The 22,345-nt window shown below is 41.8% G+C and overlaps 1 protein-coding gene across 2 annotated transcripts in view; it reads left to right on the top strand.

Annotated features, from left to right (window-relative positions):
* The first annotated feature begins 2,229 nt into the window (after positions 1–2,229).
* Positions 2,230–22,345, top strand: part of LOC307250641 (kinesin-like protein KIF21A) — a 56,276-nt gene continuing 36,160 nt past the window's right edge. For both annotated transcript variants that reach the window (XM_080027768.1, XM_080027767.1), the window contains exon 1: positions 2,230–2,680. In XM_080027768.1, coding sequence (XP_079883894.1) covers positions 2,637–2,680 — 44 coding nt within the window. In that variant the 5' untranslated portion in view covers positions 2,230–2,636. The remainder of the gene's footprint in view (positions 2,681–22,345) is intronic.

Here is a 22,345-nt window from a genome sequence, read left to right as displayed (position 1 = left end):
ACATGTCATCTCATTCACAAACATTGTTGTTGTTTCTTTCAGTGCTTTAAGTATCACACAGTACATTATCTGTGGCTGCATTGCTGGGGAATAAGCATAAATCTCAGAAACAAAAATTGTGGGGAAAAAAAGCAAAAATTTCTGCATGGCTATATACCATTAGTTTGTATGATATTAATATAACAATCCCCAAGACCCATGTGTTACCAGATGATAATTAAGACTGGTATTTTTGGCCAAATGGAGACTCTGATCCAAACAGGGCAGGTTGTAAGAACAGTGTTAAACTCATCAGGTTTTCAGTCTCAGTATGTCATATAGTCTTTGGCTCTGCTTCACTAAAATATGCAGCAACATGTGTTCAGTCATTAGTGAGCCTGTAGTTTGCCATGTCTTCTCCTGCCCTCTGTAACCTGATAGGCTTGTAACGGGACTCCTGTATCATCAACCAGCCGGAAGTGACAGGGTGGAGGGCCGCTGCTGGATTTTATACCCAAACCAAACTCTTGATATGTTGCCTATAGAGTTGTCTTTGCCTATTGCTTTTTGCTGTCGCCACAAATTCACAGTAACAGTTACAACAACACAGACAATAAAAACTAGACATCTGACTTGTATAATAGCAATATAATAGATATATGCTGTACATGGAACAAAGCTCATAACATACAACAACAAGAGGTAATTGCAGTTGTGTAAGTATAGCATTCAGCACAGCATGACATATAAAAAAAATAGTGATGTATCAAATAAACGTGTGGGATAAGGGAAGGAAAAATATATTTAAAAAGAAGCTGTGTTATAGCTCTGAAAGAAAGAAAGAAAGAAAGAAAGAAAGAAAGAAAGAAAGAAAGAAAGAAAGAAAGAAAGAAAGAAAGAAAGAAAGAAAGAAAGAAAGTAAACATCCCACATTTATTACCGAAAAAAAGGTAACTTTGTGTATTTTCTTTATCAAATTTTCCTTTAAAAACAAAAATATGCCTAGACTGAACTGCATTAGTTTGCCTAAGTGTCTCGATTCTGCAGTTGCATGTGAGTGCAATGGCCAAATCCAGCTGTCATCACTGCTCATATAAACCAGTCGTACATAGATTGTAGCATCTAAAGAAGATTCTGACATAATGCTCCATTAAAGTGTCCTCTAGTCCATTTATTATGTATTTAAAAACCCTTTAAAAAATACATCCCCCTGATCTTGAGTAACCATATCACCAAGTCTTCTTTAGTGTCACCCGGATTCATAGCCACAGGGGGGCGCTAAAGGTTCATCTAAGGGAGTAAATAGTGAACTGTCAGCGTTTAACAGGCTATTAACGTATTGATTGTATTTGTAGGCCTTGAAAACTGCAGAGGGCGACTGGCTGATGTGTCCTTTATACACACACACACACACACACACACACACACACACACACACACACACACACACACACACACACACACACACACACACACACACACGTGTGTTTATTATTTTATTGATCTTGACCCATTCGCTTTGAAGTACAGTACAACAGGCTTTGATTTACTTTATCGGAAATATATTTAGTTTCCATATCATAACAACTGGACACGAAGTAGCACAATGAGTGAATGATTGTAAAGTAGGTTGTGGTATTTCATGTATATAATTACAGATATAGAGCTTGGATCTGACATCTAAGTTGTTTTTTCATTTTAACAAATATAATTTTTTCTCATAATCTTACACTGATTTGGCCTTTAGGTCCATGTCTGTGCTTCAGAGACACAACTTTATTTTCAAATGATACTTATCATGTAACAAAATTAATAAATCAATTCATTTCACTTTGTCAACATTGTGTTAGCTGATAACAGTGCATTTAATACTTTGTTCAAAACAAAAACACTTCAACATCACTGCTTTAACAATAGGAAAAATGTAAAATTTAGATTTATTTATGTGGCATAAACCTGATACAATCAAATACATCATATGTCTGAGATCTGAATGCATTGATGCAAATTAAGCACATTCTCTTGGTCACTTTTTCTTGTATAATGAGTAACGTAAATCGTTACAAAATTAACTCGTTCTTCTGAATTTACACAAAAATGTGAAAATAACACCCTTGTCATGACGTCATCTCGTAGCCGTTTCCCAGGAGAGGGCGTGGTTTGCTGACGCATTGCGGCTCCCTCCCCGGTGCGTAAACGGTGTCCGAGAGGAGAGGCACAGCACGGCACAGCACGGCACAGCACGGCGGTTTAATGTGTGTTTGTGGGTACGCGCGCGCGGCAGTGGCTCACCTAGCAGCAGCAACAGCAGCGTCGGTGTCACAGTGACAGTCTGCATGTGGACTCGAGCCGGAGCTGAAGCACCGGGCTGCACACTGCGCAGAGATGCCGCGCACGTAGACGAGACATGCGGACGCAGCGCCTCACCTGCTCGCTGATGTCATGCTTAAAACACCGTTAAGATATAGATGTATTTTGTGTTTTTGTTTTGAAATGGCGGCGTTGAAGTCGAGGTGAGCCGCCCCGTTTCTCGGACCGCTCGCCTGCCGGGGGAGTGCGCACTTTTTTCCTCTGTCGTTTGCCAGGGACGAGAAGCCAAAACAGACAAAACCGGCTTTTTGTTATTTTTTTTCCAATCGATTATTGTATAAGGAATCATGGCGTCGGGACAGGATGAAAGCACAGTTCGCGTGGCACTGAGGTAAGTGTCTGCAGTACCTTTTCATTTTTGCATCAACTGCTAAATGCGTAGCTGATGTATCCTAATTGCACCGGTGCCACCTGTCAGACACCGCCGCGGGCCTAGCTAAGCACCTGCAGTTCAACAGCAACAGCAGCAGCATCTGCACACACACACACACACACACACACACACACACACACACACACACACACACACACACACACACACACACACACACACACACACACACACACACACACACACACACACACACACACACACACACACACACACACACACACACACACACACACACACACACACACACACACACACACACACACACACACACACACACACACACACACACACACACACACACACACACACACACTGTATCTATAAATTATCAGCCTCATTTAATTTTAAGCCTGGTGACCCACTTCCAGTCTGATACCTCAGAACACTTTTTCGGTCTGTTTGTGGCTCACCCCCGGTGGGACTTCCAGAGTGTTATGCACAGTGTGTTCTCTATGTCTCTGGATACCAGCACAAGCACACAAGGAATCGCTTTGCACATGTGCACACCATACTGTGCACACACACACACACACACACACACACACAAGGGCCCTCTTCAGCACTCTCTGGCATGCACGAGGAAGGAATGATATCATCTATTGTAACCTGGGAAAGACAGACAGACAGACAGACGGAGACAGTGAGCCTGTGTGTCTTCAAAGAGCCTGGCCTCTCCTCAAAGCCTCCTGCAGAGAGGGACAGTTAATCGATGAAAGAGGAGCTTCACTGACAGCTGGGCTTCTAGCAATGGACAGCCGAGCGTTCAGTGCAGCTCCTGTTAACGCTGACAGGTCGGCTCTTTGTCTGTACACGTGCAGTAGACAGCTCAGCCACCATCTATTCAGACATCTTTTGCTTTTTCTGGATTCAGAATCCCTCTCTCTCTCTCTCTCTCTCTCCTAGTCTGAGTAGGCCCTAGACTGGATGTGCTATTGTGCTGAAGTAGGCCGCTCCCTCCCAGCTGGTGAGGTGGCACAGTGACAGTGGCATAATGAAAAACCAGCCCCCCCCCTCTTCCCTCCCCTTCTCTCCCTCTCCTGTCTCTCTCATTCAGAGACCTTTTGATCAAGTGAGAGATAATGGCTGCTACTCACTGTACCATTAATCTCGTCTCTTTCCTCGGGATCGGTGTGTGCTCCATCTTCTCTTGTATGTTTGAATTGCTAGCATCAATCTCATGTGCACTTGTTCACAAAAGTGCATCATCGTGTGTGTGTGTGTGTGTGTGTGTGTGTGTGTGCGTGTGTGTGTGTGCGCGTGTGTGTGTGTGCGTGTGTGTGTGTGTGCGCGTGTGTGTGTGTGCGTGTGTGTGTGTGTGTGTGTGTGTGTGTGTGTGTGTGTGTGGCATGTTTGTCCAGCGCTTCCTGATTCCATATCCCATTTTTGAATAAGGATAAATCCACATTGTGATGCTGTTGATGATGCTGCGGCTTTTGTTGATGTTTGTTTATTTATTTATGCTGATTTCACGTTCCATTAGGGATTTATACACTCACAGGCATGAAACACTTGCAAGAAGAAATCCGTCGTAAATACAACATGCAGGTTTTATGGAAAGTGAATAAACCTTGAATGACAACAGTGGAGCAGTTCCTTCAGCCATCTGCACATTACAAACCAACAATGCTATCTTAGTACCAGTGTATGTGAGTGTGGACTTAAAGGGGGACGTGGCACTCATTTTGCGGTCAGGTGACTGGACCAACATGGAGTCCAGCAGGAGATATCCTTGTCCCGTTTCATTCTCTCTGTCTCCCTCTGAGGCTGTGTACAGGCTGTGTGTGCCGGCAATGTGTGATCAACACAATAAGTCTACAACTATGGTGTTATAGCTCAGTTATGTGGGAAAACCTGAGGCTGTCAGGGGTATAGTGGTATTGCACTGGACTGGATCTGAGAATATATTTCAATTCAGAACTCATTTCTAGCCTTAAAATTGACAAAGGAGCTTTGTTTACACCGTAGTGAGGCGACATGGTTGACATACAAACCAGTTTTCTTCCGTAATTGTGATACAGGATGTTTATATTTGAAGGTTATTTGCATAACAACATGATGGCAACTAACTAAAATACATGCCACCTCTTCGTCCAAACTGGATATACTGTACGTATGTGTTCAAAATGACTTGCACTTTCCAAAATAGTCCTTCTAAGAGCATGCAAATTACAGATCATTTGTGGACAGCATTGATCCCATAAGTGGGGGTGGATGTTTTGTGTTTCCTCTTCCAGGGAATTGAAATGACAGCCCTGGTTTCACCGTGCCGCATTTCACTCTGCAATATGTAAAACCAGTTTTTCTTTAAAAAAAGAAGAAGAAGAAGAAGAAAAAAAACATACAGAAAAGCACATTTAATCTTTCTCAATAAAATACTGCTGATCATTTTCAGGCTTTAAACAGACACATTTGATGCAATAAGGATAATGATGCCGTAAAAACACTTGTTGTTATTATGTAAGGGGCTTTTACATTTAGCTGTTTTCCCTCCATGACACACATTTCTAGTGATGGGTTTGCAGTGGCGTGTTGTAACTGCTACCAACTGGCAAAATAGTTTGTCAAGACTATTGACATGTCTCACCGTGCACATGCTCAACCTGTTAAAAGTGGGTGTGACGGTTCAATCACTCAGCTTCCTAATATCCAAATAAAACCAAACTATCTCCAATGTTTTTATCTACGTTTTCCCATGTAAACGCAATGGAAAAAGTGTTAAGCATATCTCTGAGATCAGTGATTTTAAGCCTTAATGCTTTATCCCAGAGATTGCATTCTACCTTGAATGGGGTTTTCTTAGTATAGGGACTAAGAGGGTTAAGGACCCTGGCTTATCTCAACAGAGGCCGTTCTGTTCTTTCAGACATCCGCAAAGGAACAAAAAGTTCAAAATATTTTCTTTCAGATGTTCATTTGTGTCCATAGTATGTGTTTACCCATGCAGAGAAAGTCCAAGCTTTAAGCCGTGCATTGGGAAATACTTACACAGTGCACCTCCCTGGCTAAAGCATATAGATTGTACTGTGTAGACGGCTTATTTGCACAGTGCAAGATGTCACAATAGTTAGTGTTGTTATGGTGGGTGTACATTGAGGGGCAGGGCTCAGGTGGAGCTGAGGACTTGTTGAACCTGCCTGCTGTGGCGATTGCTGCAGTAAACTTTAAGCAGCAGCAGCTATCGTTTATAGACGAGGTGGAGATAGGTGGTGATAGATAAACAGTGTGGATCTAAGCAAGAGGGAGTGACTCAGACTGAGTTCATATCTGCTGTGATAACATCCTGTGCTGCTGTTTAGCTGCTGTTTCAAGGCCCATTGACTGCAATAACAATGAAATATTGTCCAAACTTTAACGTCATGGGCATTTACTCACTGTACATGTTGTGATCAATATCTCTGTTCAGTGCTCACTACTAGTACACTACTAGTTTTCCTACTTGTTTTATTATATCAGACTGTCCATTGGTTCACTTACTTCTGTTTACTTATTTTAAGATGGAGTCAGCCATTCTGGAGAATGCTTGTTATCAAAGTCACTTTTGGTCAAAATCATTGAATAGTACCTGTCTGTATTGTGTGTGCACTGGAGAGAAACTAATGAAGTGTAATACACAGACTAGGCTCTGTAAACAGGCATGTTGCTATCTACAGTGATGGACCCCCTTTGTTTACATACATTCTTGTTTACATACCAGTTAACAAGTTCCAACAATTTTTGCATGTATTTTCAGAACATTTATTTGCTTATTTTATTGTTTGCCTTAACCCTGCTGCACTGTCCCGTTTGCTGCTTTAACATCGTAAATGTCCCGCTGTGGGACTAATAAAGAAAACATCTTACCTTATCTCTTATCTTACAAAGAATATTTAGTCTCTTTTTTGTTTGTTTTTCCCTGGAAAGATTGTGTGGCTCAGCTGAAGGGCATTGCAATGTTGATAATGAAGTGAAATATTTCCCTAAACCTCTTAGGGCTTAAGTTACAGGAGAACTTAAATGTAATGACATGGAGGCATGCGGCGACTGGCGTAAGTGGCTAAAGTCTAAAGCCCTGCAGGTCGGAGCTCACGGGTCAACTGTAGAGACAGGGTTAATATGGGGAGGAAAAGCTTGTTAAAATGAGCTGCTCGATTAAAGCAGATATACCTACTTATATAGTTGATATACCTATTACTTAATGACCAGACACAGGGCCTTAACTCACATGACTACAGACGACAGCTGACCATGGCTGAAGGGGGTTTACAGAAGGGGGCCTGAGAAGTGAAGTGAAGTGCACCCCTGAAAAATGCATGAATAGTGTGTGAACAATTTTAAGGAACTAGTCACCTGAAACAGTCCAATAAAACCAAACTCTACTTATTTTGAGTTGTGAATGCATAAAAACTAAAGGCACGTCCCATATTATTACATTACATCTTATTTAGCTGACGCTTTTATCCAAAGCGACTTTGGAAGTGGATTCAGCCATGAAGGTACAAACTCAGAACATCAAGAATCACAGAAGAGTAAAATAGCTTTAGATAAGCCAAAGTACAAAGTGCCATATGAAAGTGCTACATTTAGATGCAACATGTAAGTAGTGCAATTATGCAGGTTTTTGTCAGGATGTAGATGTACACCTGTTAGCTGATCCATTGTTTGATATTTTCCTAACTGTGTGTAAGAGTAGGATACTTCTTTTGGCAGACAGAACTTGTAGGGAGACTAGCATGGCCAGCAGAGGACTGGCAGAGGACCAGTGGGAGCTCAGCAGCTACGGGACGCTGGGATGCGTGTTTTTAGTAACCCATGGCATCGCCATGTCAACACAAAAGGCCCGACGGATCTAAAGCCTCTGCAGACCTCAAGCTTTGTTCACATCCACTGAGCCAAGCCAGTCTGTCGGAGGAGTTAGCCACTGACCCGTGTGTGTGTGTGTGTGTGTGTGTGTGTGTGTGTGTGTGTGTGTGTGTGTGTGTGTGTGTGTGTGTGTGTGTGTGTGTGTGTGTGTGTGTGTGTGTGTGTGTGTGTGTGTGTGTGTGTGTGTGTGTGTGTGTGTGTGTGTGTGTGTGTGTGTGTGTGTGTGTGTGTGTGTGTGTGTGTGTGTGTGTGTGTGTGTGTGTGTGTGTGTGTGTGTGTGTGTGTGTGTGTGTGTGTGTGTGTGTGTGTGTGTGTGTGTGTGTGTGTGTGTGTGTGTGTGTGTGTGTGTGTGTGTGTTGGACTATAGCTGTTCTCAATTTCCTCCCATTGTTGTAACTATTAGTCTAGTCGGGGTGTAACATTTATACGATTCTGTGAATTTAGCACTTTCACACTGGGAAAGTCTTTAAGATAAGCCCTCTGTGAGGTTATGAGTGTGTGGGTGTGGACTCTATACCACCAGTCCATATGAAACTTTACACGTACAGTAAAAGTTTAACAAGAATCCCCATATCACTGCATATTCCTCAGGAGCTTTCCCACAACTGCAGCTTGTGACAGTGAAGTTATATTTCACAGTCTATGTGATGAAACCAGAATGAGCAGCTTTTTTAGTTTTTTTTCAAGCAGACATTCAGAATATTTCCTAGCTTTAGCTTCTCAAATGAGAGGCCTTGCTCTTCTTCTTTGTCTGGCACAGTAATACATAGAAATCTCTGGTGAGGCTAAGCAAGCTATTTAACCACGTTGGGCTTTTAAGCAAATGTGAAATTGTTCGACTTTTATTATTACAAATGACTGTTTTTGTCATTGTTGAGCAAAATAATAACAACAACAATAATAAAGAACTTTGAGGCCATGAATAACTGGGTACAGTGTAGTGATGGAAGGGGATCATTTGCAATATTTTGTAAAAAAAAGAAAAATTAATAACAAACAGCGGGAGACACTTATCAATGGTTGTTTTGATCCTATAATCCCGAACATATAAAGCATGAGACCAAAGTCGAAATGTGAAATGAGATTCAACCTGGAAAGCCATGAGCTCTGAGTCAATAATAATGGATTTTTTCCTTTGAAATCCTCTACACTGCCACCGGGATATCTCTTTGTTGTTTTCAAGCGGTGAGTGTTTGCTGTAACCTCTTTGTTGTTTCCATCCAGCTCTGCATCCACACATTTTTTCACAGAGAAAATGCCTGAGGGGAACTTGCATTGTATATACTGTACGATTTCTTTGCATAAGCCGCATGTCTTTTTAAGTGTTGGGCAAAGTGTTAAAGTGCTAGCCAAGTTACCCAGTCGAAAGGCTATGAATAACACCTCCTTTGCCTGCAGTGCTAGTTAGAGGACGTGTGTGTGTGTGTGTGTGTGTGTGTGTGTGTGTGTGTGTGTGTGTGTGTGTGTGTGTGTGTGTGTGTGTGTGTGTGTGTGTGTGTGTGTGTGTGTGTGTGTGTGTGTGTGTGTGTGTGTGTGTGTGTGTGTGTGTGTGTGTGTGTGTGTGTGTGTGTGTGTGTGTGTGTGTGTGTGTGTGTGTGTGTGTGTGTGTGTGTTTAGCTCAGCTGTTAATAGACTCGGCTCATTACAGTGCATATATAAACTGACTTCACATCAGGTTTGTGGTTTATAAGGAGTGAACTCAGGCCGCCCGAACCATGCTATTTTACAATGTTGCAAGTGTGTGCTTTCTGTTGCTCTATTCAAGCCTGCTGCAACCGATACTTTTCAAAGTGTCAGAGTGCAACAGTTAACTAGGCGTTCAGTCCCTGTCCATAGTGACACATGACCTTTAACAACTATCCAGAGATTGAGGTGAATTCTTTGGTTTACTTGATTTGAACAACAAGTTATTACATTTCCAAGCAAAGTGAATGTTTGGCATTTCTGGCCTAATCATTTGTATAATTAATTTAAGCTCTTTCTCAACTTTATTTATTATTTTGAGAAAAAAATCTATTTTATAAACACCCAAGGGTATAAATTTAGAAAAATGCAGCCAGCAGTCGAAGATTAGAGCTGGTTTTCTTGCTGCAAAATTCTGTTAAACTAATGAATTAGTTGGCTACTTGTTTCAGCTTTAACACCCTTAGTTCAAAACCAACATGTGTTTAAAGCTAAGACAATTACTCAATTAATTAATTAATTAATTAGTCGATCATCAGAAAAATATAAAAAAAATATATCTTTGTAAATGTTAAATCTCTAAGGTTTAGATTGTTAATCGGACAATCAAGCAGGTTGAGGATGTCACCTGGGTCTATGGAAAACTTCCAATCATATCAAAAACTAATTTACGATAATTTTTTCAGAATTCTTCAGATTTCAAAATAATACTTGCAGCCCTACAAACGTCCAAAACAAATTTAAGGAAAGTTCTGTTGCAGGACTTTTCAAACATCTCCCTCCCTGCAGCGGGACTATCGGATATTCAAATTATCTTTAGACACTCACTCAGTGTCATGGTGACAGGCTGCACTGTGACACAGTAACTTGAGTGAAACCCAGATACATTTCCAGTGTTTGGTCATGACTCTTTCTAGACAGAGGGCTCTTCCCTTCCAGGAGGAGAAACTAAGCATAGCCTACACAGCCTACACTTAAACCCAACTTGCCCCAAAATAGACACTCGACCGGCCGCGGCATTGCTGAGACTTCCAGTTATCTATATCACAACCTCTAAGGAGTCAGCGCATTTCTGCCAGACGCATCTGCACCGATTTTAAAGAACCGCGTGAACCACATGTGGACATGCTCATGACAAGGAATGGATTTCCTCTCTCCTCTTTGTACTTCCCCAATTATGTAGGATTTAGGAAACAAGCACGTCAGGCAGAATACACTGGTCGTAATTATAGTTTCTATGAACGCCACGCCCATGCAACTATATTCTGCCTTTGTCTTTTTTCCGCTGCACTTTACTTTCTTTTGTCTCTTTCTGTCTCTTTGCTTAAAGGTGGAGCCGGCAATTCTGCAACACTTGTTGTTAAAATCACTTTTTGTCAAAATCAGTAAAAATCTCCTCGTAATCTGCTACCTGTCCAGTACGGTCAGGTAGTCTGTGCGCTGAAAGAAAGTGTGGTGTTAATACACTGCCTAGGCTCTGTAAAGTGGCATATAATAATCATGTAGGTTATGTAAACAGAGGGCTTGCAACATGCCCTTTTACAGAGCCTAGGCTGTGTATTAAAACAAAAAACAGCGAGCACACATTAAGGACGGGTATCGGATCGTGAGGAGATATTCATTGATTTTGTTAAAAGTGATTTTGACAACAAGCGTTCTCCAGAATGACTGAATCCACCTTTTTAACCTCGGTTTTCATTCAACTCAGTCTATATCGCCAGCCTTTCCCTCGCTGTGCAGTTCTGTCCAGTTAAGGGCTCAGCTAAAACGGATAAGGTTCTAAATGTGGACCCGGTGCCACAAAAAGGATGTGGATGTAACTTTAACTTCCATCATCAAACTGCCAGCAGAACGGCGCAAGTATAGTTCTCAGACGGTCACAAATAGCTGTGTTTGCATAGTGAGCTGCCACCTTGTTATTTATGCCAACAGGCTGCCTCTGCACTTAACAGCCAGTTATGTATGTCGAGTGAGCCAATCATCTTCATGAGCCAGTGTCTGTCTGGCCGTTAAATGTGATATTTAAGGTTACGTCTTGATATGTAAGGTTAAAAATCTGATGTAAGTCTTATTTGGTTGGTGAATAATTGATCAAAAACTGTATTATTGGCCTGATAGAAGTAGGATAGTAACATTGTACTCGTGTGCAACATGGCAGCAAACAACAATTATGTTCATCATTGATTAATCAGACCCTTTTTACAATGGATCATAGTCTCTTTAAAATGTCAGAAAAGGGTGATGAATTCCAGTGCTATGTGAATCTTGATTATTCAAGGGAATCTCAAATTTGATTAAATGAAACAATTTTTGTAATTGTTATCATAATTGGTTAAAACTGGGTTGGAGGATTTGGTAGAAAATGGCAGTTGGGATAGAGATTCGAATCCAAATACCTCAACCGCTCCACTTGTTCTCTTTAGTCCCTCCCCTATGGTCCCTCCCTGACACGCTCTACACCAACAAAGTCGTGCCAAAGTGAATGGCCAGTCCCAACAGCCAATAAGAACAGAGAATCGGAGCCTCGCTCGGATTGGTCAAAGTGTCAGCTCATGTTAACTTTGACCAATCAGAAATCATATACCCCAGCTTTAATTGTTTAAGTTATTTTCCAAAAAAAATGCTGTATAGTTTGAACCGTAGCTAGTTAGTCGTAGCTCATACTTGAATGTTGATGAGAAAGCTAATCTATTGTTTTGATATTGATGCTTGGAGGTACTGATGCTAACAGATCACTTTACTGTGTGCTGAAAGATCGCCTATTTGAGGCTAAAACAGCTTCTTCACACTCACTGCTTCTCACACATTTAATACAGGAAGGTTGTCAGACACCTTCCTATGCCAGACACCTAAACTGCAGGAGGATTAAACGTTGCTGAAGGCAGCAATATGCAAATGAACCTTCCCAACCTGCTAGCCTCGTCTGAATCTGCATATTCACGACGTGTTACTCATTTGAATTTAGCTGCAGGTGTGAACGCTCGGCTTGGGTGGCGTCTTCATTAAACGTTTCAGTGTTAATTGGCCACTCACTCACTGATTAACCTCCTAGGACCCGAGCTCTTCCAGGGCATGCATTTTTTATTTCTCTTTGCTATTTGGGCTGATTGGGACCTAATGAGTATACAAACCAAGAATTATCTTTTTACATGATGTAGTTTCTGAGAAAAATGATGTCCACATATGAGGACCGCAGTTTTAAATCAAGATAAAACACAATAAAGTCAGAATTGAGTAATCATGAACAAAACTCATTTTTTGGTGCCTGAACAGAGCAGCATTTTTCCTGAGTGCAAAAACAAAATGAGAAACAACAATTGTGCCCCTTTGAGCAATATGGCTCATTAGAAAGGCTGCTAACAGTTGCAGGAAGACGTATATCCTGAATTGTAGCCAGAATCCTGGCCTTGGCCCTGGGGATGGTAGTCAAAGACCTGGCTTTGGCACTTGGGTTGGTAGTTGGCAATCTGGCCTTGACCCTTGGGTTTGTAGCCAGAATCCTGGCCTTGGCTCTTGGATTGGTAGCCAGAAACCTGACCCTGGAAGCCAGAATCCTGGCTTTGGCCCTAAGGATGGTAGCCGGAAAATTGGCCCGGGTAGCCAGAATCCATAGCTTTGGCCCTTGGGTTGATAGCTGGCTATCTGGCCTTGGCCCTTGGGTTTGTAGCCAGAATCCATGGTCTTGGCCCTTGGGTTGGTAGCCCGAACCTGGCCCGGATAGCCAGAATCCTGTCCTTGGCCCCTAAGGATGGTAGCCGGAAAACTGGCCATAGCCCTGGCCCTTGGGTTGGTAATCAGAGACCTGGCCTTGGCCCTTGGGTTTGTAGCCAGAATCCTGGCCTTGGCCCTTGGGTTGGTAGCCAGAATCCTGGCCTTGGTAGCCAGAATCCTGGCCTTGGTAGCTGAAAACATGGCCCTGGTAGCCGGAAACCTGGCCTTGGCCCTTGGGTTGGTAGCCGGAAACCTGGCCTTGGCCCTTGGGTTGGTAGCTGGAAACCTGGCCTTGGCCCTGGCCCTTGGGTTGGTAGCTGGAAACCTGACCCTGGTAGCCAGCAGCCTGGTCTTGGCCCTGGGGATAGTAGCCAGAAAACTGGCCTTAGCCCAGGCACTTGGGCTTGTAGCCAGAATCCTGGCCTTGGTCCTTGGGTTGTTAGCTGGAAACATGGCCCTGGTAGCAAGAGTCCTGGCCTTGGCATTAGGGATGGTAGCCAGATAACTGGCCTTGGCCCTGGGCCTTCGGTTGATAGTCAGAGACCAGGCCTTGGGCCTTGGGTTAGTATCCGGAAACACGGCCCTGGTAGCCAGAATCCTGGCCTTGGCCCTGGGGATCATAGCTGGAAAACTGGCCTTGGCCAAGGCCCTTGGGTTGGTAGTCAGAGACTTGGCCTTGGCCATTCGGTTGGTAGCCGGAAACCTGGCCCTGGTAGCCGGAAACCTGGCCTTGGCCCTGGCCCCGGCCCTTGGGTAAGGAGCCGGAAAACTGGCACTGGGGTTGAAATTTACTGAAATGTACTCATTGTAACTGTAAATGAGGGCAACCTAAGTGTCTCTTGAGTGAAAAGTGAAAGGTTATTGATTGATTGATTGATTGAAAACATATAAAAATGTTCCACAGAACTAAGTCCCGCTGTCCACATACAAGGATTTTTCAATAAAACTAACAGAATGAAGTCCTCCCGTCCACATATGTGTACATCATTTTTAGCAGCATGGTAAATTGTTACAATTACTAGCTTTTGTAAATGTTTTACTTCCATAACAAACATTGAACACTTTTATACATATTCTGAACAAGAATCAGCCATGAAATTTGATTAGATTTTTTTCTTGGTCGAAGTTTGGATCAGGATTTTCCATTTTGGGTGTGATGAACTTTTGGGTGTGTTGTCGGCCATCTTGAATCTAAAGTATAATGTATTATACTCTTCTGCCACCACTAAGTGGCAGTATAATGTCCTTGTATGTGGACCCCAGGCCCTTTTTAGAGCAACATTTTGCATTGTGGTCTAGACAGCCCAAAAAGTTGATGTCCACACAGGTGGACGCCAGGTCCTAGGAGGTTAATAATGGCCAAGAAATAAAATGATATATCTGACAGAGATGCAAATGGTTAACTGTGAAGCCAAACCACTCGACCTCGACTTGTGTGTTTACTTAACCTTTTATCTGCGCTCTGTGGCTGCTTTGAAAACTGCAGAGGGCGACTGGCTGATGTGTCCTTTACACACACACACACACACACACACACACACACACACACACACACACACACACACACACACACACACACACACACACACACACACACACACACACACACACACACACACACACACACACACACACACACACACACACACACACACACACACACACACACACACACACACACACACACACACACACACACACACACACACACACACACACACACACACACACACACACACACACACACACACACCGTATTGAGGGGTAGCTTTTGTGTTACTGGCCTGTGGTTGACACAGTGATGGGGCTCCTGTGTCAACACCACATGGTCGATTGACACTGCGGTTCAGATCTGACTCTGTGATACGGGCAGTGGGGTGAAAGGTCTTGGGGAGTTCCATAAATGCAACTAAATACATCCCAATGTTATGCTTTTTTATCTTCTTTTCTTTAGTAATAGGGCGGCTGATCATGATGTCATATTTAATTATGTCTGGCCAATTGATCTGTGGTGCATTACAAGGTTTTGGCTGCATTGAACCTGGCAACTTTAAGAAAAAACAGCTCTAGTCTTTGACTGCTGGCTATATGCATTTTTCTAAATGTATACCATTGCATGTTAAAAAAAAAATAGATTTTTCTCAAATAATGAATGACAGAATCTCCAAAGTCAGTCCAGGATGCATTTATGTAAATGTCCCAGTAGTATTTGTTCGCTAGTCGTCTCTGAGTACAGTGCACTTACATTTACTTATAAAACATCATCAGCCACAGAAAATAGGTCCTGTTAAAGTACACACGTTGCTTATATTGAGCCCTTTAGCAGCATTAGCATCACTGTATCACTTGTATTTTGGTTTACAGTGATGCTGACTGGATTCATTGCTATCAATAGCTAGGTGTTGATGTTTTTAGCTCTCCTGCTTCATGAAATGCCTGGCGTCATAATGCCAACACTATATTAGTAATGTCAGATAACTGTAGAGAGAGATAATTTGTTGTGCTATATGATCCAGCTTAAATGGAACACCTCTCATATTAGGTGTGTGTGTGTGTGTGTGTGTGTGTGTGTGTGTGTGTGTGTTTCCACTCCTGAAAAGGACATGTCATGCATAGCTCATGATGTTTCCACAAATACAGAGGCTACCAACAGAAGGCAGGCTTTTTAAAACACGTCTGTACCAGCAGTTTTCAGAAATGTCACAACTGAATTTGTTCTGTATTTTCTGTGATCATGTTCACACCAGGCAATGTTTAAATCAAATTCTTGGACATTTTTATGCTTCAGTTAGATTTGATGTGAACAAGCTATTTGAATCGAAATAGTGACGAGATGGTTGAAGATTTGCGTAATGGTCCTCCTCCAAATGAGATACTCTACACAGGGAGGATGGTTTGACTGTCTTTGCCACAAAATTCCTTAAATTATACCTTAAATGTTTTCTCATTGGTAGTTGGACAGTCCTTAAAAAGAAAGTAAAAAAAATGTTGCTTCCAGGAAAATAAACCTTTTAATTGTGGCTGTGAACTACAAATACTTAATAGCTATAATCAAACACTACATATAGGTTGCACTGACATTTGAAATGCCTGCTGTTATCTTTAGTTCTGGTCTCATTTCACACAAATAGATTCTGCTGAGAAGAGTCAGCACACAGTGGACCTGAATGTTGTTATCCATCTCTCTAATCTGCAGGCTATTTTCATTTTTTCTTTTTTACAATAAAAGGAACACAGTATCAGAGCTTTTTCACTACAAGGTGCCATCTCTACTCTACTCTATACTGGCCTTTGGAATCAGGTTCTTTTCTGTAAGTTGTTTTCCATTATAAGATAGTACCCATGATGGTACCGCCTCTGTGTAGCTGGTCGTCACATAGCAACATTAGCAGCTAACATAAGCGTCAATGCTTCGTTTCAATGCACATTTTGATTTTGAATGTAAAGTAATTTTTTGTCCTTTACCACTTAGAAAAGCCTGCCATTTCTTAGTAGCCTGTCACGTGCAACATTAGCCAACATGCTTATGTGCATCTGTTCAGTAAGTTGCTCGCGGCAGAAGGTAAAAACCTCATCGGTCATAAAGGTGAAGAACGGCTGTAGATGAATGAAGTTTTGAAGTAGAACAAAAACTGGAAAGACTGCAACTCAAAAGCTGTGACCACTACAGTAGTTTGGCTGTGTGTTGTGCATGATAGGGTGCCGCCCATTGATGATGATGCAATGACAGAGACGATCTCTGACTAATTACTGTTTACTTGGTACTAAAAAAGTAGGTACCAGGGACTTTTACATAGTGGAAAAGCACAAAAGGAGAGTAGAGTAGAGTAGAGTAGAGCCTGCACCAATTAATGGAAAAGCGCCATGTTTAGCTAAATCCACCGAGGTCCACTAAAATGGCCACCAAAAGATGCTTTTCACCACCCTGAAAGCCATGAATTGAGCATTGTTTATCCATGTGTGCATACAACATGTGTCGTTCAGAGGCAGAAGAGGTCAATGTTCTCTGCCAGTTTTCCCTCTCCTTGTCGACAGCTACAGATGATCCCATGCTTCCTGTTGCCTAACCCCAGACAAACACACACACACACACACACAGACAAACACACACACACACACACACACACACACACACACACACACACACACACACACACACACACACACACACACACACACACACACACACACAATGATGGGCTGGTCTGCTCTCCGACACATGACCTGCAGGAAGCAGTTAAGCCGATATCTGCGTGCCAGAGGGACTTGGCGTGGTCACGTTTGTTTTTGAAAGCACATTTTCCAAAAAGGCTCAAGCCCAGGGATCAGAGGGATATCCATGCACATCTGAAGCGGGGTTTTTTGTTAGGTTGATGTACCAATAGGCTCAGGTCAGCAGCAAAGCAGTGTAGACCTCCGTGAACACAGTGTGCAGATTATTGAATGTAGGCAGTAAACCCTGGAAGAGGCCTGGGTGTGTATTGTGTTTTTGGCAGCTCTTGTGATGACATTGTTCTCTGTATTTACCTTTGCACTGTCACACACATAGTGACAAGTGTCCTGCTTTTAAAAGTGCTGTTTCATCTACTTGAGTCCATTGTTAGTTTTGGCAGCATTTTTGGATTCAATCAAATTTTTATCCTTTAGACGAGGATGCTTATGGAGTCACATTTTAGTCATTTTAATCCTTCATAGTTTTAGTTGACAGTAACTTAAACATTTTTGGTCCAGTTCTATTCATTACTTTTAGTCATCCACTTGCATCCACTTCATTAGCATTGTTTAAAAAAATTTATTAAATGGATAATTTAACTCGTATTATATTCATTGGTGTAAGTAAATACTAAGCCTCCTGTGTTTGGTTAAACTATTTTCATCACTTCAAATAAAATTAATTTTATTTTAATAGCAGGGAAGATGTGTGGGGATATGTTTTGTTTCTTGATTTTATATTTGTGGCCCTTACTTTTGCAGTATTTGCTCCGCTTGCTTTCTTATGGTTTATATTGTAGTAGTCTATGTATGTCTCAGCGCTTGACTCGAGGCTAATTCCTTTGCCAACTCAGCTTTGGGTTAATAAATAAATAAAATCCTCTAACTGCTGAGCTGAATATTTAATCCAGACTGAGCTGTGCAATTAACAGAGTGAACAACTAGGGCCTGGCTACGTGTTAACTACACCCGAAAAAAGGGTAACATTTTCCCTATGAGTAAAGAATAATAATATGACAAATCCTTAATATGATACGGTCTCAGGGCAGAGGGTGTCATATTTTGTACGGACTATGAAGCCCACTGAGGCAAATGGCTATTATTTGTGATATTGGGGTTATATAAATAAAAACTGATTTGATTACATTATATTTTTAATGAAGATCCCAGAGTCCCAGAGAAAATGTTGTGTCTAATTCACTGCTTGGTTTGGCAGAGAATTGACTTCATCATGAAGTCTTTGACGGATGACAGGATTCTCTCTCTCTCTCTCTCTCTCTCTCTCTCTCTCTCTCTCTCATATATATATATATGCCCCCTCTTTTCTAGTCGGCCAGATAAGCGTTCATGTCCCCGCTGGGATCGGATTATGACTTTAATTCTTGGCTTCCATTACCGGTCGCCATGGCAACCTCATCCTTCATGTCACGCACAGCATACAGTGTGTTTGGATGCTGCACAGACATAAAGACATATTAAGGAATAATTCAATCTCCACTGATATGACTTTGAAGCTATGGGTCAGTGATGCATTCTTATCTGCCTATGGAAAGAGATCTAACATGTTTGTGTTGGTTTTCATGCAGCTCATATTTCATTATTATTATTGTTATTATTATTAATAATAATAATAAAAATAAATTGCTACGCCAAACTGCCGTAGTCCTTAAACATGCTGTGAAAAGCTGGACTGTATATCAACATCCACTTCTGTATATTGATCTTCTGCCTCTGTGGAGTAAGGGGCCTCAAAGTACACACAGGCTTTAAGTCTTTAGCTATTTTGTGAAAGCCAGATATCCTCCCAGCTCCTGCAGTGCTAAATCTTATTCCTTAAAGCTGCACACATCCCCCCCCCCTGTGTTCCTCTAATCCCTGTAATACAGAAGTGATTTATTTTATAGGTCTAATAAGCACCTGCCAGCATGCAATGTATTTTATATCATGGCAGTAGAAGCACAGTACTATTACTATAATGTAGTGCAGTTAAAGTATGAAAACAAATAAACCAAATAAATATTCTTGAACTTTTAGTACGAATGTTCCAAGGAAAATGAGTCAGACTGTTCCTATCTTATACCATGGATTTAAGTGCACTATAAACAATAGCTTTTTGTTCATCACTAAAACCTAAGTGTGATGAGCTTGATAAACAAAATCTGTGCAATAAAATGGAGGAATATTAACCACATGCTGGATTCTGAGTTTATGAGGCATAATGTATTTTCATATGCATAGGATAGGACACTCCCCTTATATACACATAACATACAATACTGCTGTCTAAAGGGTTCAGTGTTTCAGTCACTCCTGTGATTTTGAACATTGTTTAGACGAGAAACGTGTTTCCCTCGTGGTGTGTGAAAGGCCCTTGTATCACACACACACACACACACACACACACACACACACACACACACACACACACACACACACACACACACACACACACACACACACACACACACACACACACACACACACACACACACACACACACACACACACACACACACACTCACACACACACCTGAATGAAGTTGTATTCCCAAATACGCAAATGGTCTCAGCCAAGGTCCTGAGGGCAGATATGCAGTCAGTGTTTACAATCTTTTTTTAAAGTGATTGACAGTAAGATTAGGACACACAACACAAAGAGCAATTAAGCGCATGTTCCCGTAATGATCAACCTACCTGACCAGTTCTGAATTGTTCCGATGAATTAAACTGTGAATCTTAACTCCGCCCCTTCTGGCACTTGTCATCTAGTTAAAAAACTATTTTCTCATGTGTCCTACAGCGTGGTGAGAAGTGTAAAAGGAAATAGATAAATGGTGACAGCCTCGGACTAAACACCTGCCCTGTAAAAGCTTCTCTTTCACTTCTGCCTCACTACCATTACAACCACAAGCAGTCATGCAGACGCCGGCCTGCAGTGTCTGGCAACCAGCCAGTGTGTGACGGAGACAAAACTCACTTTCTCTCTTTCTCCTACAGTCGTTCTCTCTGTCCTTCTCTCGGGCTTAAAGGTGTAGTCAGCGTAGTCTGGAGAACGCTTGATGTCAAGAATAAGCATTCTCCAAAATCACTGACTGCCCCTTTAATTGTCTCTCCTTTATGAAGGACAGTGGGACATTAACATTTAAAGTGAAGCGAGCAGCTAAGGCGAAGGTGACATCATCCTTAGCAGCCGCACTGCTGCTCTCAGCAAGTCTCCACTTAAAGATGTGTCCTGTTTACTCCAGTCTGCAGTGACCAGTGGGCGCGCACCTAGAGCTTTTGTGTGTGCCTGGCTTTGATTTTTTTGGGCCACATATGCACCATTAAAGTTTGCACTGAATCTTCTTTTCTCCTGCTCTCAGTCGTAGCAATAGTCGTTGTTTCTTTGCAGTAGTTGTTTTTCTTGAACATTCAATATTTACCAGAGCACATTGGTGTTAATGCTACTGCAAGAAAAAGCAAACAAAATGCATTTACAAAATGATGACAGGATTGTCATAATTCAGTGTGAAATTGGAAACATGAGTCAGTTGTCAAATCAAATCAAACTTTCATACACAAAAATAAAAGGAAACGGAACAATGCCATCCACCCTTACCCCCCCCCCCCCCCCCCCCCCCCCGCCCCCCCCAAACCACAAAGAGAGCAACAAATTACTTCCTGAATTTAAAAACACTTACCGGTCAGTCATACAGGAGAACTGGATAAACACGGACTGAATAAATCAAGACAAAAGGAAAAGCTTGGATCAATAGAACTATAAATCAGGAAGTGAGGAAACACTATCCCATTGATTGTTTCCTATTATAGCCTTTTTGTCTGTCATGCAAGAATTGCATTTAAAAGATTGAAATGTTTTACTTGTTTTTTTCTGACAGCTAATTCTAAATAAGAACTGTAACTGTAGGTAAAGCTGAAGGGAGTCTCAGACTGTCACACCCTCAAACAGCTTTGTATCCGTCTTTGCAGTGATGTGCACTGCAGCACTCTAAATGATTTATGAAGTGCAGCCAGCAGGGTTGACCGAGGCTTAGGGGTGGGGGGGGGGGGGGGGGGGGGGTTGGTTGGGTGGATGGCTGTTGTAGCAGGTTTGGGTGTGAATTAGACACATATGTTGGGACATTTTGAATGGCTGTCATTATGTTGAGAGTCTGTAATGTAGAGCGCCAAATGTTTGTGACTGAATCTGTTTTCTCGATACTCAGCCGACATGTCTCTTCTGCAGAGATGTCTCGACCCTCCCCCTGACCCTCGACCTTAAACTCTGACCTGCTCCTCCCCTAACGTTACATCCTCAGTCCCTAACAGCAGAGTCAGCACAACAGCATTGCTACATTGTTACTCAGTTTACTGGCCATTTTACACACTAGACCACTCAATGATAATCAATGAGATCTGAGATATGTCTGAATAATGTTGGTGTTTTTGTACTGCCTATAGAAAGTATATCTTGAATATCTTGAAAAGCGCTATATAAATAAATGATTGGTAGTGCAATTATCATCAATATTGTTTTAATTATCTGGCTTGCGAAATGGCTGCAAATTCAAAAATATGACAAGTTTCTCTCCTCACAAAATGTCCAATTATTTTTAATCATCAATCCTTAAAAATCCCAATTTAACAGCAGGAATTCTCACTGAAAAGAGAGAGCCAATTTGGGAAATCCCATCGGATTCCTGAATGTTCATTTACTATGGGAGAGTGGTGAAACAGACAGGATTACACACCTAATTAGCACGCTCAATTGTCTGAATCAAAGCCCCCCCTATGAGGTTAGTGGAAAGGATTAGATTCCTAAAACACCCCTACAGGCCCCGGGAACATGCCATTGGTTGATTTTTAAAGTGAATTTGACATGGAAGCTAATTGATTTTCTGACTGGGATATTGTTTGTTGTCCGTTTTGACAACAACACTGTGAGGACGATTTGAAGAGGAGATGTGGTTTAGTTTCTTTGAATACTCTGATGTAACTTTACATTCAAGCTGTTTTTTAAGTGCAACAGAAGAAGGAGCTTAAATTCCTCCATGACTGATGATGCAATGATAACATTACAAGCAAAAAGTGTCAGAGATGGACCTGAAAATGAACGTGTCACACCAAATAATCTCAACCCTTGAAGTACTGTGTATTATCCGGCATAATTCACATTTG

This window comes from Ammodytes marinus, assembly GCF_949987685.1.
Source record: "Ammodytes marinus genome assembly, chromosome: 5".
Taxonomy (NCBI): Eukaryota; Metazoa; Chordata; class Actinopteri; order Uranoscopiformes; family Ammodytidae; genus Ammodytes; species Ammodytes marinus.
This window is presented reverse-complemented; position numbering and strand designations above follow the sequence as displayed.